Below are 20,131 nucleotides of genomic sequence, written 5' to 3'. Positions count from 1 at the left end.
CTGGGACATCTGTAACAGCACTGCTAGGGGCATGATATGTAACTGGCACTACTGGGACATCTGTAACATCACTGCTAGGGGCATAATATGTAACTGCCACTACTGGGACATCTGTAACAGCACTGCTAGGGGCATGATATGTAACTGGCACTACTGGGACATCTGTAACATCACTGCTAGGGGCATGATATGTATCTGCCACTACTGGGACATCTGTAACAGCACTGCTAGGGGCATGATATGTAACTGCCACTACTGGGACATCTGTAACAGCACTGCTAGGGGCATGATATGTAACTGCCACTACTGGGACATCTGTAACAGCACTACTAGGGGTATGATATGTACTGCAACAGCCACTAAATATGTGCAAGATAATTATTGCTTGAAATTCAAATTCAGTATCTGATATAGTACACAAACTTTGTTTCATGTTTTGAAACCTTATTTTATGCACAAATAAAAAATATATTTGGTGTATTTCATGTGTTTGATGTGTTAGTACAACTTAAATGCAAGATATCTAAGGATACATAATTGAAATTCTGAAATACCGAATAATCAGTTATCCAAAATTCTTCTGGTCCCGGGCATTTTGGATAAGGGATATGCAACCTGTACCTGTATGAAGCCAGATCTACAAATTGCCAAATTATTCCTTCATTGGTTACTTACTGTTCGATGTGACATTGTATAATCGTTAAATTATTTGCATGCATTGTGTTTGTATTATCAGTAACTGGTTTTCACATTGGCTTTTTATGTTTTTAGTCTTGTCGGTGACGCTCTGCTGGCGACAGCTTTCCTATCATACTGCGGACCATTCAATCAAATATTTCGGAACCTTTTGCTGAAAGACATATGGGAAATGGAGATAGAAAACAGGGGAATTCCATTTTCTGGGAACTTGAATGTAATTGCAATGTTTGTGGACGAGTCATCTGTAAGTACAATGTTTACTTTTGTTTGTGCATGTTTAGTTTTCCAATCTACTGTTTTATCTACTATAGCAATACTAGGCATTTGAATGTGTTTAATATGCATAGTTATGGCCAAAAGATTTGAGAATGACACATGCAGTTATCATTGCTTTGCACAAAAAGGTCTTCACAGGCAAGGATATTGCTGATAGTAAGATTGCACTTCAATTAACCATTTATCGGATCATCAAGAACTTCAAGGAGAGAGGTACAATAGTTGTGAAGAAGGATTTAGGAAGCCCAAGAATGTCCAACATGCACCAGGACTGTCTCCTAAAGCTGATTAAGCTGCAGATTGGGGCACGGCCAGCACAGAGCTTGCTCATGAATGGCAGCAGGCCGGTGTACGTGCATTTGCATGCACAGTGAGGCGAAGAATTTTGGATGCTGGCCTTTTGTCAAGAAGGGCAGCAAAGAAGCCACCTCTCTCCAGTAAAACATTGGGGACCAACTGATATTCTGCAATAGGTACAGGAATTAGACCAATACTTGTGTCATTCTCAAAACCGACCACGGCTATGCAGTACTAACACTTAAATGTTAAGTAAAATATAAGAGCAAAACTCCCCAATAAAATAACGTTGCCATATTGTATACATTTTTTTGCAAATGTCACTTAAGAGATAACTTTTGCACCTGGCTGAGATGGTCGGTGGCCGGGTGGTGATCGGGTCGGACTTCATGATGTTTACTTTCTGGTAAATCGATACAGTATGTACAGTATAAACCGCATTTAAAACTGATCTCGAAAGAATGTGATAGCACCATCTGTGGGTTACTTTCCTCAAGGTAGGCAGATTTTGCCATTCATAGTAAAAATTAATAGCCATCTAAGCATTACTAGACGACACATGATGACATGGATGTAGAAGGAATAGCACTTGTAGTCAGTCTTCTACTGAGTCTAGTCGGATCAGGCACACAACTTTCTGTTGAGAGATTAGAGTAAAGGGCAGCATCAGTTTTCTCTATTACAAGCAGGAAATATGACTGTAATCTTCATGGAACATATTGGGCCATATTCAATGTGGCTGGCAAAGGAGTTAAACAGCGAGGATCGCCGAAAACAAGCGATCCTCGCCTTTTAACCCCTGCGACGGCCGCTTACCTTATTCTACGTTTCGGGGGAATCCTGGCTGTCAGAGGACGGTGGGAATTCCCCCAAACAGCGAGGCTCGTGGCTAATGCAGGGAGCTTGCTGCATTTAGCCACGGGTCTTGTTATTTTAGTGTCCGCACGCACTGTTTCCCCTTCGCTACAAAAACCTAGCGAGGGGGAAACGGTGTGTGCTGGGGGTCAGTTGAATACTGAGCCTGCGAGCTGTGACAGCGAGCAGTCAGCACTCACATAAATCATTCAATACACCCCAGGTGAAGGAGAACTTCCTAAAATTTGGTCTCCCAGACACTCAGGGAGAGCAAACAGCAAACTGGAAGTTTGTAAAGGATATGATTATAATTTATGCAGTGGGCAGATTTGTGGTCTTAAGTGGGGTGACCATTTTTTTTTTGCGGGGGAGAGGGGACCCAGAATTGAAAAAATGCCCCATGATTGACATCTCTAAACTTAAGCGTTCAGAGCTGATGTATAAGATTCTGAGAGAATCCCTCTGTGCAAAGTCAGGACGCCTAGTGAGACCACAGTATAGTCAGTGTAGCTGCTGTGATACTGTACCTGCATGTGTGTTGTGCCCAGATGCAGACTCAGCACAATAAGCAGCTATATAGCAAACACAGACTCATCAGCTACACCAGCAATAATAATAATTGTTTTTCTCTAGCGCTCTTTCTCCAATAGAACTCACTGCAAATAACATAATACAGTACAGAAACAATGAATTACAGAACAGCTTTTGTTATTTATTTGTTTATTAAAGTAGATTTTATTGCAGCGCTTCATAAATAACCATAAAAGACACGTGATACAGTGCATAGCAATCCAGTAACCGTAGGAAACATACAGCTTGAGCATCGAAAGACGCGAAGCCTTTTTAAAATACAATAGCACAATTCAAAATAGAAAACCATATAGGATCAGAATGGAAGAAAGCGAGAGAAAAAAGTGAATGAAGAGAGGGAAGAGACAGAAAAAGAAGGGGGAGGAAGATAAAGGGAAGGGAAGGGACCACCAAGCCAAAACAGGCATAAAGCAGGGTTGGGTCTATAAAAAGATTTTTATATCAAAAATACAATTTGATTGATCTATACCTGATCTCAGATCCCAGGACAAGGGCCAGCAGAGTAGGTAAACCACGGGGACCATATCTCATCAAGTCTACCGATAGTATCATGTAAAGCTTGGGTAATTCGCTCCATAGAAGCAATAAACCATCATTTGCATAGGACGGTGATTAGGAACTCTGCTGCACTGTGCTGCTGCTGGCATAGAGGAGGGACCATGGATGGAGGAGGCTGCACATGGGGCATTCCTCTCTTACATGCCCCTGAAAAACACCATCCTGTATGCTAGAATTATCACTACTGTATCTATACCAAAACTAATCAGTACTGAATCCATATAGGAGATATAGCGTAAAATCCACAGCCTACCAACCACAGAACCTAGCCTAATTGTAATACAATCTAGTCATGCCATGTTCTAAAATGTACTTCAATAATACAGATGTGTCCACATACATCTATCCTTCAGGCTACACAAGTCGTATTATACATATAAAAATAAAAAATAAAAAGAATACAATCGGGCGCGATCACTTTCAAATACTCCACTACCCAGTGTATATATATATATATATATATATATATATATATAGTCCAGAGAGAGGCCGGCACTCAGGTCTTAGGGGTGGATGCCCAAAGGTACTTGCTCCGGTGCCTTCTTAGCCAGAGGAGAAGGCTCCTCAGGAAATATACAGAGTAAGAGAAATCAGCGGCACTCGGAGACTGGGAAATCAGGTGAAGAAATCTGGAATCTTTATTCCATGTGCAATAGAAAACGTTTCGGAGCTCGATGGCTCCGTCGTCAGTTCAAGGTAAGCACAATTACATTTACAAACAAGGTGACATTTATAGGAGACTTACCCGCCCCCTGTGCGTCCCGTCCGTGTTCTCTTGCAGTGGCTTCCAGGTTGGCGCCGTCTCTGTGACGCTGCGGGCGCAACTCCGATGGTCGCGATGGTCGCGATGGTTGCGTCCGGCCCCGTCAATGATGCGCGCTCCCGGCTGTCAGCTCCCAGATCACGTGGGACGGCTGTGCGCTGTAGTGAAAATGACAAACATGGGTGTCACAGTATACAAACAATCACTTCTAAACAACAGTGCTAAAACTCCTGTTTCCATGAATGTACAATCTTAGGGGAAACAAGTTACAACAAGTGAAGGGAAAACGCAATCTGTGACATAGCTGTGCATAACTGGTGGTATGATGCTGCCATCTACTGGGCAGCATGTGGTATTGTTATATAAAAAAAGGCATGGATATACATGACATAGCTGTGCATAACTGGTGGTATGGTGCTGCCATCTACTGGGCAGCATGTGGTATTGTTATAAAAAAAAGACATGGATATACATGACAAATTAAAAATGCGGACAGCATGAGGGGACTGTCCCTATCATTGGTACACCACCATGTATATGAGCCTAGGCAGATCACTGCCACTGTGTCAAACATATCTGTCCTAGACTGGGAACCTGTGCTGGACTGGGAACCTATGTGGTCGCATCCTGCTGGTTAACAGATGGAGTGGCTTCATATGGGGGTGTGCAGTCAGACATGGGGGTATCATAATAAGTTATCCTCTGTCTTGGAGGGGCAGGAGAGGGGTAGTCTCCTGTGTTGCAAAAGGATTCCGCCTAGGGAATGGACTGGATGGACGGGTCCTGTGGGACAGCTCATGTCCAGTTGGCTGGTGGGCCTAACCTCTATAGGGTGTGTGGCTGAATGAAAAAATATTTTTTTATAAACATCCAGCCCCATGGATAGCGTGCCTATGCGGGCATCACTAGAGGGTGGCAACCATAGTGGATTATAAAAAGTTATGTAGGCCCAAGTTCTCGTTGAGGCCTTTGGGTTGTAGGGAGTTCAGTTTAAAAATCCATTCGGATTCTAACTGTAACAATTTACGGGATCTGTTGCCGCCTCGGATAGAGAACGGCACATGGTCCACTATTTTGTATTGCAGGGTGGCCATACTATGTTTGAGCGTGGCGAAGTGGCGAGCCACTGGCTGCTCACTTTTGCCGGAAATCAAGGCTGCTCGGATGGCACATCGGTGCTGGGCCATCCTCACTTCACAGACATAAGGACATAAGGACAACGGTTGGTGCCGGCATCTACGTTCTGTAGGTGGGATGTCACAAGACGAACCTGATACAGCTGCAGCATTTTCACATGTGTTGCAATGTGACCATTCGGACGCTTACAGCTATTCCGAAACAGAGGTTGAAAAGATTCTGCATAAACGCTCAGCCTTTGATGACGACTACCGCAGCTCGAATGACGACATCTACCGTGATCTTTTTAAATTGAAGAAACGGGAAATTGACTTCCTATACCACGGACGGACACTCTCGGACTATTATAGGAACAAACAGATCCCTCGCGGGTTCCGCGTGCATAACTCCCCTACCATAGGGAGACATAGTATTCCTTTCTGCAAGCGCTGGGTGGCAATACTTAATAAATGTTCTATGGACCTTATTTTATTAGTCATCGAAGAAGCAACACGTGAGCAGCTGGCCACTGAAGAAAAAATCAAAAGTTACGAGGAAGCCCATATTCCTACTCTAAGGGCGGACACCTCGACCAAGTGGCTGGATAAGCTACAGACACAAGTGGAAGCTTACAGAGTTGAATTGCTTCGCTACAAGAAAGAAAAACTCAAAAAGGTCCAAGGGGATTACGAGCAACACACTGTGTACCCGTGGCTTGGCACCACTTCCACCCGGCCACCACAGAAACCTTTTCGGCAAGGATACCGACATCGCAGAGCCAAACCTGCACAGACCAGTACATCTGGTAGCGACGCGGAATCCTTTACTAGGGGTACTCCCTCTTCTACCCGCGGTCGTGGCCCTTTAGGGGTACACACCCGATCTGCCAAACTACCCCTCGTACAAGACCTACCCGCCGGGGGGGCCAGTGCCTCCGCCAAAGGCAAAAAACCCCCCAAGGGGAGCAGGACTTGATATTCAATTTGTCCAAAACACCCCTCACCCAGTCCGAGATGTGCCTCCTCAGTAAGGGACTCTCTTTTGTGCCCACTCACCCCCCGGATAAGTTCAAATGGAAAGTGGACTCTTTCAAATTTCAGCGGACGCTGAAACTTAAGGAATTCTTTGGACGGACAGCTCAACAAACCAACGTGGAACCTCTACCTACAGCCATACAACGTTTGGGCCCTCCGTCTCGCTTTGATCCGCAGACCACCAATGCAGCCATCAAGACCTTTCATCGGCTTCTAGACGGTGCTTTACCCGATCCACCCCCCCAGGTACATTCTAACCTCACGGCCGCTGAACGTACAGCACTTGCTGAGCTCAGCAAACGGCAAGATATTATCATTAGAGGGGCAGACAAGGGTGGGGCCATCGTGGTCATGGACACCAGCATGTATACGGAGGAATGTTATCGTCTGCTCAATGACACTCTTACTTACACCCCATTGGCGCAGGACCCCACTAGGGACTATAAGAAAACGCTGGATGCTCTGTTAACACAAGCAGTCAACGACAACATCATTCCTAATAATATTTGCAAAAAACTTACTGTAGAGTTCCCTGTGGTGCCTATATTTTATGCCATTCCGAAAATCCACAAGGATGCGCAGCGTCCCCCTGGGAGACCCATCATCTCTGCCAGGGGGTCGCTGTGTGAGCCTATTTCAGTGTACCTCGATACCTACCTACAACCGTGTATACAAGCATTACCCACCCATCTGAAGGACACTAATGCGTTACTGGGCATCCTGTCCACTTACAATCGTGTGCCTGACGGCACCACACTAGCCACCCTAGACGTATCAAGCCTTTATACGTGTATCCCCCACAGGAAAGGCTTACGGGCGGTTAGTCACCTGATTAGTGGTCACCCACTGTATCATGGGCCAGATCCAGCATTCTTTTTACGTCTACTAGAATATACTTTAACACATAACTTTTTTCTGTTCAACGGAAGGTTTTATTTGCAAAGGACGGGGTGTGCAATGGGTTCTTCCGTCGCCCCGTCCTTTGCAAATGCCTACATGTGGGAGGTGGAACAGTGTTTATTCTTACGGGAGGAGCCCATACGCAAACATCTGGATCTATATACTCGTTATATAGATGACCTTTTGATTATATGGACAGGGCCCCCCGCAATTCTAGAGGACTTGATTAAAATGCAAAATGCCTCTGATCATCCCATCAAACTGTCGCTCACCTCCAGCACACAGGAAATACACTTTCTGGACGTACACATCAGGATAGTACAGGAGCAAATTCACACAGCACTGTATGTTAAACCAACAGACCGGAATACCATCTTGCGGCACAATAGCTTTCACCCACGTTCTACAATAGAAGGACTGCCTTACTCACAGTTCCTCCGCACATGTAGGATCACATCAGATCCCCAGCTGCGTTCACAGCAAGTGGAGGAGATGTTGAATAAATTTACACAACGTGGGTACCCAAGGGCTAGCCTAAATAAGGCCAAAGCCAAAGCACTGGCACAAGACAGACAGTCGCTGATAGTTAGCGCTCGACCCAAAAAACAGCAACTTCCAGCCATTCCATGGGTCAATGAATATTCCACAACCAGCGTAGGCACTACCAAACTTGCCAAAAGCTGGTGGCCCATCATAGCATCAGACCCGGACCTCAAGAGTTTAAAACAAACTAGATTACTGCCCAGTTATAAACGCAGTTATAACTTAAAAGATCGTTTAGTCAAACTTGACATCACTGCCTTTAATTCAACTCCACCTGGCACCAGACAGCGTAAAAATGGGTGCTACCGCTGCCTGGGCTGCACCACGTGCAGCTCCCTCACTCCGAGTACGACCATACAACACCCATATACCGGGCAAAAGTTTAAAATCCGTTGGCCTCTAACGTGCACGTCTCAATTCATCATATACGTAATTTCCTGTCCCTGCGGATTATATTACGTAGGGAAGACCGATTGTACATTGAAAGTGAGGATGGCCCAGCACCGATGTGCCATCCGAGCAGCCTTGATTTCCGGCAAAAGTGAGCAGCCAGTGGCTCGCCACTTCGCCACGCTCAAACATAGTATGGCCACCCTGCAATACAAAATAGTGGACCATGTGCCGTTCTCTATCCGAGGCGGCAACAGATCCCGTAAATTGTTACAGTTAGAATCCGAATGGATTTTTAAACTGAACTCCCTACAACCCAAAGGCCTCAACGAGAACTTGGGCCTACATAACTTTTTATAATCCACTATGGTTGCCACCCTCTAGTGATGCCCGCATAGGCACGCTATCCATGGGGCTGGATGTTTATAAAAAAATATTTTTTCATTCAGCCACACACCCTATAGAGGTTAGGCCCACCAGCCAACTGGACATGAGCTGTCCCACAGGACCCGTCCATCCAGTCCATTCCCTAGGCGGAATCCTTTTGCAACACAGGAGACTACCCCTCTCCTGCCCCTCCAAGACAGAGGATAACTTATTATGATACCCCCATGTCTGACTGCACACCCCCATATGAAGCCACTCCATCTGTTAACCAGCAGGATGCGACCACATAGGTTCCCAGTCCAGCACAGGTTCCCAGTCTAGGACAGATATGTTTGACACAGTGGCAGTGATCTGCCTAGGCTCATATACATGGTGGTGTACCAATGATAGGGACAGTCCCCTCATGCTGTCCGCATTTTTAATTTGTCATGTATATCCATGTCTTTTTTTTATAACAATACCACATGCTGCCCAGTAGATGGCAGCACCATACCACCAGTTATGCACAGCTATGTCATGTATATCCATGCCTTTTTTTATATAACAATACCACATGCTGCCCAGTAGATGGCAGCATCATACCACCAGTTATGCACAGCTATGTCACAGATTGCGTTTTCCCTTCACTTGTTGTAACTTGTTTCCCCTAAGATTGTACATTCATGGAAACAGGAGTTTTAGCACTGTTGTTTAGAAGTGATTGTTTGTATACTGTGACACCCATGTTTGTCATTTTCACTACAGCGCACAGCCGTCCCACGTGATCTGGGAGCTGACAGCCGGGAGCGCGCATCATTGACGGGGCCGGACGCAACCATCGCGACCATCGCGACCATCGGAGTTGCGCCCGCAGCGTCACAGAGACGGCGCCAACCCGGAAGCCACTGCAAGAGAACACGGACGGGACGCACAGGGGGCGGGTAAGTCTCCTATAAATGTCACCTTGTTTGTAAATGTAATTGTGCTTACCTTGAACTGACGACGGAGCCATCGAGCTCCGAAACGTTTTCTATTGCACATGGAATAAAGATTCCAGATTTCTTCACCTGATTTCCCAGTCTCCGAGTGCCGCTGATTTCTCTTACTCTGTATATATATATATATATATATATATATATATATGAATATATATACACTGAAGATGATCAATTGAGATATTAGCCGCTCCCAGAGACAATTCTGGAAATTGTCAATGAAGACAGAAGAATGAATGATCTAAATTAATAATTATAGCAATGATTTAAATTGATGAAAGATGTTTAGAGAGCGCCACACAATTTTGAAAAATTAATACAATTTATTATAAAAATACACATAAAAATAGAAATAAAAACAATACACAATTAAAAATAAGTAATCTATCTCATTGGAAATATACAATTGTACTAATATATGAAACTCACAATGTATCAAAATATCACAATAAATGACCAAAAATATGGGTAGTAATGTCCGGCTCCAAATCACTCAATTGCAAGGATATATACTGGGATTTCAAATTTTCCTAAACACACAACCCTGTGCGCACTAGGGTGTGTATAAAGATTGAAAGAAGTAGTCCTCCAAATTTCCTTTGAAAGGTAAGTATGTGGCAGATTTATCGGTGCCAAAAAAACTTATTTCCTTGACTTGTAAAAATATCAAGGCACCCTGAGAGTTAAATAGGTGTCTAATCACCTTGGGGGATAGACTGCACAATAAATTGGCCGCAATGTTTCTTTATGATTACGTGTGAAATGTAGATAGTGCCTTTTTGCCGCAGGTGGAAGGTTTCAGTAGGTGGGCTCGCTACGACCCGCTCTGGCTCTAGCTGTATGTGGCGAGCCTCCGTATTATACATATGTGTGAGCTCCGTTTGACTCTGTAGTGCCGAGTTCCCCTTTGAATAGCATCTTATTTGCAAAATGTAGCACAATGAATAGGACACACGAGCAGCTCCTGCTAACTAAAATGATGTGGTTTGTCTATATCCAGTGTGTGACTGCCGCTGCATCTTCATACGAAACTCTACATTACAGTGTTTTATAGGAAAGCTCTGTAACGTTCCATTTGTAATGCACATACATCCGCAGTCACATATGGAATCAGTACTGATGTGCTAAGATCATGTCATTGTTTGGAATTATAGCAAATAAGATGCTATTTAATGTAAAAATAAGTTGCAGAAAAGGTGCCTGGAGCTCACGCGATATGTATAACACAACTTGCATCGCATGGAGGATAGATGTATGTGGACACAGCTGTAGTATTGAAGTATATTTGTATTGAATGGATATTGTAGGAAACATTTTATTTACTTATCTGATTTTATTCATTTATATAATGTTTCAGATAAATATAATTATTTTTTTTTGACAGGTAAGTATCCTTTATCCAAATATCCGTTATCCAAATTATTCCGAAAACCATAGGCTCCAAAGTGTACTTTAATTTTTTTATTTGTTTTGCTGCCACTACTGGGGATATAACATATAACTGGCGCTAAATATGTGCAAGGACATGATTGCTTGGCATTCACATTCAGTACCTGAGATAATATACAAACTTTGTTTAATTTTTTTAAAACCTTGTTTTATGCACAAATAAAATATATGTGTGTGTGTATTTCGTGTGTTTGATGTGCTTATACAACATAAATGTAAAATATCTCAAGATACCTCATTCAAACATAAAAATATTCCAAAAATACGGAATAATCTGTTATCCAAAATTCTTCTGGTCACGAGCATTTTGGATAAGCGATACTCAACCTGTATTAGCTGTAAATTCATGCGGGACTGTAAGCCTTTCACTGTGACAGCAACAAACACCATGTTAATGGCACCCTGGTCCAACTGGAACTGAAAATGATCACATTGGGCGGTATTCAATGAGGCTGATTCGCCAGGTTTTTATGGCGATTTTGTGCTGTAAGGCGAATTTCTGACTAAAACGATGAATCACCCTATTCAATGACCAGATGGTGAATACATTTCAAGGTTTTTTTCGCCATGATTCACCGAGTAGCAATCGCTATCTTTTTATGGTGAAGTGGAATGTAAAATAAAGTGTTTTGTTTTTTACAATTGGTGTCAAAAAATCTGGAATTAAATTTTTTTTTTTTTTTACACAGAGCAGCCAGCAGGGGGCCGGAGCCGAGCCGCTCATTAGATATTCATATATTCACTTCACTCGATCATTACATATGCATGATCGGGTGTAGTGAATATACCCGGTCCCCTGCTGGCACCCCCGGGGGGCAGCCTGTGCTGCCTGGCACCCGGGGAGCCCACCTCCCCCCCACAAACGTTCTGGGGCAGGCAGAGAGACTTCCATCTCCCTGCCTGCCACCGTCCTCAGGCTCCCTGCGGTGTTCGCCGCAGGAGCTCAAATTCGCAGGTCAGGGGCAGCGAGCCCCAGACACGTTGAATACCGGAGCCGGCGAGGCTCCGGAACGCGGCGACCAGTGGCGAATGTGCAGCGAATCCTAAACAGGATTCGCTGCACATCGCTAAAATCCACATTGAATACCGCCCATTGTCTTTTATAGTCCATTTATTACAATGTTTCCACTTAATACGTAAATGTATTTTATTTTAAGGTGCATGAATGGAACCTCCAGGGTTTGCCAGGGGATGATCATTCTATTCAAAATGGCATTATTATTACTAAGGCAACTAGATACCCAATTCTCATTGACCCCCAGAACCAAGCGAAGACCTGGATCAAAAATAAAGAGAAAAATAATGAACTTCAGGTTCGTGATATTACAACTGAACCCTTGTACCTGTGTATTTTCTTCTGTCGCTCCCCTTTACTACAAACTCCTCAAGGTTTTACCACAATGGTATTTCTGATGACATAAAGGACTGGCTTTCACAGACTCCTGGCCTCACTGGTTTCCTAGTATAGCATTCCTATAGAATGTCTCACTGCAGCTGTACCAGTCACCAGTCATTTTATTGGCCCCGCCCCTGACAATAGTGGACAGAACTCCAAAGCAGGAGGGGTGCCAGGAATTTACCCGGATTCCAGCATCCCAGTCAAAACCTGGGCCCCTCTTTCTGTACTAGCAGTCCCTCCCTGGTGGTGCCAGGTATGGCATTAGCATACAGATGTGGCTGCAGCAAAAGCCATGGCTACGTCTGTGTGCAATGGCCCAAAATCATGTGGCTGAATAACTCTGTTGCAGGTAACGTCATTTAATCACAAGTATTTCCGCAAACATTTGGAAGACAGTCTGTCGTTTGGAAGACCTCTTCTCATTGAGGATATTGGGGAAGAACTTGATCCAGCTCTCGATAATGTTTTAGAAAAACGCTTTATTAGATCAAGAACCATATTTAAGGTTTGTGCTTTTGACTTGAATAGAGTGAGACTTAGTAATGTAATACATACTAGAGAACCATTTGTACAGTGCCCTCTCTGCCACCGTGCACGTCTGGTACAGTAGGCACTGCACAATGGCCAGTATTCAATGCTCCATTTTCTTATGCGACTCGGGCTGTTTTCACTCCTTGCGGTGAATCTTTTTCACTGAAAATCTGATTCACCTTCAATGTTCACTGTTCGCCGAAAGCGAACATTGAATGGCGGCCAGTTCTCCGTTTCATGCTCGCTGTAATTCGCTGGTGTATTTCAATGAGGTTTTTACTGGGATTCGAAGAGAGTGTATTCAATGCTAGAATGGAGAACTGCTCTCAGCATGATTTTCGCCATGATTCACTGTTTTGCATTCAACATATTTTTAAGGTGTACTGGAAAGTGATCTTTTAAAATAAAGGGTTTTTTGTTTTTTCTTTGGTGTCAAAAAATCTGATTTTTTTTTCTGTGAAGGGGCATGCTATTTTTATTCATGTGCTTGCAGCATGTGAATATAAATTTAATTTAATTTTTTTTTATTTTTACATATTCTTTTTTTTACACATTCGCCAGCAGGGGGCCGGGAGCTGGGAGCCGCTCATTAAATATTCACTTCACACTGGTCCCGCTCATTACATATGCACGAGCGGGACCAGTGAAGCGGCTCCCTACCCGTGTCCCCTGCCAGCCTTCCTGGGGGGGGCAGCTTCTGCTGCCTGTGTCCCTGGGAGCCCTCCTTCTCCCCCACACATTCTGGGGCAGGCAGAAAGGCTAACATCTCCCTGCCTGCCGCCGTCCCCCGGCTCAGGGATTAAAATTTGCCGTCAGGGGCAGCGAGCCCCTGCGGCGTTCAATGGGATGACAGGGAGGGCTGGCAGCAAATGCTGCAGCCCTCCGGAACCCGGCGAATGGGCAGCGAATCTTAAACAGGATTCGCTGCACATAGCTTAATTTGTCATTGAATACTGCCCAAACTGTTATTGCAATCTTTACCATCCACATGGACTGTGATTGTAATGTGTGCCAGCAAAGTAATCCACGTGCCATGCAAGGTAACGTGGTACACTAACTGGGGGTACGCGTGTTCTGGTGCGGACATTGATAAAAACAAATGAAAACTCATGTTGACCTTTTGGTTGTGTCAACCTTTTCCAGTGCATGTCAACCTATTTGGGGGTCAACCTAGAAATTGTCAATTACAGTTGACCCCATGATCCACACCGGCACTCCCAGCATAATATCCTGATGGTAATGTATTTCAATGTACAATTCTGGTAATTAGTTATCCCTTTATAAAAGAGCACAGTAACAGTTTGTTTATTTATAAAGATTTGAATATTATTAATAATAATAATCATAATAATAATATTTTTGCTGTGCAGGTGAAAGTGTGCGATAAAGAGGTTGATATGTTGGACACATTCAGGCTGTACCTAACCACAAACCTTCCAAACCCGCTGTATTCACCTGAAATCAATGCAAAATCATCTCTGATTGACTGCACTGTTACTATGAAAGGACTAGAGAACCAGCTACTAGAGAGAGTCATCCGTGCTGAAAAACAGGTACTATCCAGGTCTGCATGTGTATGTACTGTACATGGGATTGTGTATTTATTACCAGGCACCTGACTACCACCTTTGCCTGCTGATATGCTCACATCTGACTGCCTGGTATGTAGGCAATCCCCCCGCATCTCCCCAGTGGCAGTGTTAATTTCCCTCGGTTCTTGGCTTTTTGGGGGAGGGGGCGGGGCTAAAGAGGCAAATTGTGTCATTTAGCCCTGCCCCTCCTCGAAGAGCCTCAAATTGAATGATTTGCAGTACTGGGGGCGGGACTTGATGACATCTACATCAGGCTTCACCCCACCCCCCTCAGTTTGAAGTACTTTATCAGCCAATACACACAAGTATTCTGACAGTATTGTTATAAAGGAGCTATTATCTAAAACGGGTGTCCAAACCTGTCCTCAAGATCTACCAACAGTTCATGTGTCTCCGGCCACCTGTGGATCTACAGTAGGAATCAATGCAGCAGGTTTGAGAATGTAACAGTAATGACTACAGCTGTCCACCAGCTAGATGGTCTGGGAAATTTGACAGTTAGTAATGACTACAGCTTTGCACCAGCTAGATGGTCTGGGGAATGTGGCAGTTAGTAATGACTACAGCTGTGCACCAGCTAGGTGGTCTGGGGAATGTGACAGTTAGTAATGACTACAGCTGTGCACCAGCTAGGTGATCTGGGTAATGTGACAGTTAGTAATGACTACAGCTGTGCACCAGCTAGGTGATCTGGGTAATGTGACAGTTAGTAATGACTACAGCTGTCCACCAGCTAGATGGTCTGGGAAATTTGACAGTTAGTAATGACTACAGCTTTGCACCAGCTAGATGGTCTGGGGAATGTGGCAGTTAGTAATGACTACAGCTGTGCACCAGCTTGGTGGTCTGGGGAATGTGACAGTTAGTAATGACTACAGCTGTGCACCAGCTAGGTGATCTGGGTAATGTGACAGTTAGTAATGACTACAGCTGTGCACCAGCTAGGTGATCTGGGTAATGTGACAGTTAGTAATGACTACAGCTGTGCACCAGCTAGGTGATCTGGGAAATGTGACAGTTAGTAATGACTACAGCTGTGCACCAGCTAGGTGATCTGGGTAATGTGACAGTTAGTAATGACTACAGCTGTGCACCAGCTAGGTGATCTGGGAAATGTGACAGTTAGTAATGACTACAGCTGTGCACCAGCTAGGTGGTCTGGGGAATGTGACAGTTAGTAATGACTACAGCTGTGCACCAGCTAGGTGATCTGGGTAATGTGACAGTTAGTAATGACTACAGCTGTGCACCAGCTAGGTGATCTGGGAAATGTGACAGTTAGTAATGACTACAGCTTTGCACCAGCTAGGTGGTCTGGGGAATGTGACAGTTAGTAATGACTACAGCTGTGCACCAGCTAGGTGGTCTGGGGAATGTGACAGTTAGTAATGACTACAGCTGTGCACCAGCTAGGTGATCTGGGAAATGTGACATAGTAATGACTACAGCTGTGCACCAGCTAGGTGATCTGGGGAATGTGACAGTTAGTAATGACTACAGCTGTGCACCAGCTAGGTGATCTGGGAAATGTGACAGTTAGTAATGACTACAGCTGTGCACCAGCTAGGTGATCTGGGTAATGTGACAGTTAGTAATGACTACAGCTGTGCACCAGCTAGGTGGTCTGGGGAATGTGACAGTTAGTAATGACTACAGCTGTGCATCAGCTAGGTGGTCTGGGGAATGTGACAGTTAGTAATGACTACAGATGTGCACCAGCTAGGTGATCTGGGAAATGGGACAGTTAGTAATGACTACAGCTGTGCACCAGCTAGGTGGTCTGGGGAATGAGACAGTTAGTAGTGACTACAGCTGTGCACCAGCTAGGTGATCTGGGGAATGTGACAGTTAGTAATGACTACAGCTGTGCACCAGCTAGGTGATCTGGGAAATGTGACAGTTAGTAATGACTACAGCTGTGTGTACCAGCTAGGTGGTCTGGGGAATGTGACAGTTAGTAATGACTACAGCTGTGCACCAGCTAGGTGATCTGGGAAATGTGACAGTTAGTAATGACTACAGCTGTGCACCAGCTAGGTGGTCTGGGGAATGTGGCAGTTAGTAACCACTACAGCTGTGCACCAGCTAGGTGGTCTGGGGAATGTGACAGTTAGTAATGACTACAGCTGTGCACCAGCTAGGTGATCTGGGGAATGTGGCAGTTAGTAACCACTACAGCTGTGCACCAGCTAGGTGATTTGGGTAATGTGATACTAATGACTATAGCTGTGCACCAGCTAGGTGATCTGGGAAATGTGACAGTTAGTAATGACTACAGCTGTGCACCAGCTAGGTGATCTGGGTCAAGTGACAGTTAGTAATTACTACACCTGTGCACCAGCTGGGGGATTTGGAAAACATGGACAGTTGGTAGATCTTGAGGACCGGTTTGGACACTCTTGATCTATAGGGGGACATTTACCAAAATGGATTCGTAGAAAAAAGGTGTATTCGTAGGGAGAAATACACCTTTTTTTTTACGAATTTGTATTTTCGGGATTTACAATCCCAAAAATACAACAATTCATAGTCCTAAAGATGGAACATTTGTATTTGTAGTTACAAATACGAATGCCCTACACCATCGATAGGATACGACAGAAATCACCATTCGAAAGAATGGTGGTTTCTGATTTACTAAGCAGCCGTACTGATAATACGGCTGCTTAGTGGTGTAAAACACCCACGCAAATACGACAGGAAAATAGAACACCATTTTCCTGTTCTATTTGCGTTTTAGCCTGCACGGATCAGTCAGATCCGTGCAGGCTGCAGTGTAAAAAAATAGAAAAAAAATTAAATATTAAAAAAAAAACCGGCGTGGGGTCCCCCCCACAGCTATAACCAGCACCAGGCTGAAGGAGCCGGGGCCGGTAATTAAAAATCAGGGAACCCGACAAATAGGGGATCCCCGATTTTTAACAACCAGCCCCAGGCTCCAGGTCCGGGGCTGGTTCCCAAAATACGGGGGACAAAATGACTAGGGGTCCCCCGTATTTTAAGAACCAGCCCCAGGCACAACCAGCCAGCAGGGTAATGTCACAGCCGGGGGACACTTATAATATAAGGTCCCGCGGCCAAAACATTAACCCTACCGACCAGTCAGCTTGGCCAGGGGCCCTGGGGGAGTGGGGACCCCCCCAATGAAGGGGTCCCCCCCCTCCAGGACTTACCTGACTAGGCTGAAGCCTGGTGCTGTCCTCGATGCCCCTGGGCGGTGGGCATCGAGCTGATAGCGGTGTAAAAAAAGATGAATCTATTGTTTTTTACTGTGGCACTACAAGTGCCAGCAAGCCTCCCCAGCAAGCTGGGACTTGGAGAACCACAAGTCCCAGCCTGCTGGGCATTAAAGGGCCCGCTGGCACTTGTAGTTCCACAGTTAAAAAAATAGTGCACAAAACACACTGACACACTTTTAAAATAAAACTTTAATACATACATTACACACATACTAATACTTACCTATCTTCTTCCCGTAGGTAGCCCTGGTCCTGATGTCCTCCGGTCCTGTGTCGGCGTTCCTCTTCATGTCGACGTCCTTCTTGAAGTCGACGTCCCTGTCGGCGATGGCGTCCAGTGTCCGGGTCCGACGAAATCCATGGAGGAAGCTGTGGAAGGAAACCATACTCACCTGTCCCAGCGCGACGTAGTCCAGGTAAGGGTCTTGGCAAAAAAACAAACCGACACCCGAAACCAGCCGGACACGGAGACGCACGGTGTTTGTTTACATCGTGTGGCTCCGCCTCCCGAATGCCGCTATTGGCCGCCTTGCGGCCTAGCGGCTCCTGATTGGCCGCTAGGCCGCAAGGTGGCCAATAGCGGCATTTGGGAGGCGGAGCCGCACGATGTAAACACCGTACGGCTCTCTGCTGTCCGGCTGGATTCGGGTGTTCGTTTTTTTTTTTTTGCCAAGACCCTTACCTGGACTACGTCGCGCTGGGACAGGTGAGTATGGTTTCCTTCCACAGCTTCCTCCATGGATTTCGTCGGACCCGGACACCGGACGCCATCGCCGACAGGGACGTCGACTTCAAGAAGGACGTCGACATGAAGAGGAACGCCGACACAGGACCGGAGGACATCAGGACCAGGGCTACCTACGGGAAGAAGATAGGTAAGTATTAGTATGTGTGTAATGTATGTATTAAAGTTTTATTTTAAAAGTGTGTCAGTGTGTTTTGTGCACTATTTTTTTAACTGTGGAACTACAAGTGCCAGCGGGCCCTTTAATGCCCAGCAGGCTGGGACTTGTGGTTCTCCAAGTCCCAGCTTGCTGGGGAGGCTTGCTGGCACTTGTAGTGCCACAGTAAAAAACAATAGATTCATCTTTTTTTTACACCGCTATCAGCTCGATGCCCACCGCCCAGGGGCATCGAGGACAGCACCAGGCTTCAGCCTGGTCAGGTAAGTCCTGGAGGGGGGGGACCCCTTCATTGGGGGGGACCCCACTCCCCCAGGGCCCCTGGCCAGGCTGACTGGTCGGTAGGGTTAATGTTTTGGCCGCGGGACCTTATATTATAAGTGTCCCCCGGCTGTGACATTACCCTGCTGGCTGGTTGTGCCTGGGGCTGGTTCTTAAAATACGGGGGACCCCTAGTCATTTTGTCCCCCGTATTTTGGGAACCAGCCCCGGACCTGGAGCCTGGGGCTGGTTGTTAAAAATCGGGGATCCCCTATTTGTCGGGTTCCCTGATTTTTATTTACCGGCCCCGGCTCCTTCAGCCTGGTGCTGGTTTCGGCTGTGGGGGATACCCCACGCCGTTTTTTTTTTAAATTTATTTATTTTTCTATTTTTTTTTACACACTGCAGCCTGCACGGATCTGACTGATCCGTGCAGACTGCTAGAAATAATTCGTATTAGCGGCCGTATATACGGCCGCTAATACGGATGGCTACACCATCGGAGGGTTACAAAGCAGTCGTATATGACTGCTTTGTAACTGACCCTCCGGAACACGAGTTTGCATACGACTTAAACAGTCGTATGCAACCGTAGGGAAAAAAACAATACGAAAAATTAGGTTTTTCATATTGGTAAATTTCCCCCACAATGTGTCCTGTATTGTATCCAGATGTCAGAAATGCCACATCAATATTTTTGCGCATTATCAAGTGCTTGAGGGCGAGGTAATTGGTTGTCCATAGCAACATCACATGTGAAATAGAACTCCCATCTTAGTGAATTACCCCAAGAGAGAGAGTTTCAAATAGTCTCAGAAAGATACATTTTATTATATAGAAGAAATAAATAGGGAAATGAACAGACAATAACAAACAGGCAACCAAGTATAAATAAAATATGTATATATATAAAAAAAAAATCAATTAATAAAATCAGCCCTATTTTCATAGTCGTAGGTGGTCATTTCACAAAACTCATACCAAAGTCTGTGGGTATGTGCATTATCAGCAGGGCCGTTTCTAGAGGCGGACAAGCCGTGCAGTCGCCCTGGGCGCCGCACGGCTTGTCCGCCTCTGTTGAACAGCCGGGCTGCCCGGCAGCTCCCCCCACGCCGCTGCCCCCCCCTTCCTCCGCCTCTCCCCGGCCACCGCCCCAGCCACAGATGATTCCGTTTGGAGGGGAGAGGAGCGCATAGCGCATCTCTCCTTCCCATGGCTGTCACTGGGCTGTTAGCCAATCAGCTTGCAGGCTGGAAGCCAATCTGGAGCCAGCCCGCGAGGTATGATTGGCTGACAGCCCAGTCACAGTCTGGGACATAGTGAAGGGGAAAGAGAGACGTGCTATGCGCCCCCCTCCCCCGGGAAGCAGCAGCAG

General features: G+C 45.5%; 1 protein-coding gene across 9 annotated transcripts in view; it reads left to right on the top strand.

Annotated features, from left to right (window-relative positions):
- DNAH8 (dynein axonemal heavy chain 8) overlaps positions 1 to 20,131 on the top strand; it is a 358,983-nt gene that overhangs the window by 279,193 nt on the left and 59,659 nt on the right. For all 9 annotated transcript variants that reach the window (XR_014471558.1, XR_014471559.1, XM_083175420.1 and 6 more), the window contains 4 exons: positions 772 to 943; positions 11,990 to 12,145; positions 12,581 to 12,736; positions 14,133 to 14,315. Coding sequence is in view for 7 of the 9 variants with exons in the window: in XM_083175420.1 (XP_083031546.1) it covers positions 772 to 943; positions 11,990 to 12,145; positions 12,581 to 12,736; positions 14,133 to 14,315 (667 nt within the window). In the remaining 2 variants the exon portion in view is untranslated. The remainder of the gene's footprint in view (positions 1 to 771; positions 944 to 11,989; positions 12,146 to 12,580; positions 12,737 to 14,132; positions 14,316 to 20,131) is intronic.

The sequence above is a fragment of the Crinia signifera genome, chromosome 3 (genome assembly GCF_055691185.1).
Source record: "Crinia signifera chromosome 3, ASM5569118v1, whole genome shotgun sequence".
Taxonomy (NCBI): Eukaryota; Metazoa; Chordata; class Amphibia; order Anura; family Myobatrachidae; genus Crinia; species Crinia signifera.
Note: the sequence above shows the minus strand (reverse complement) of the source record. Positions and strands in the feature narration are given on the sequence as shown.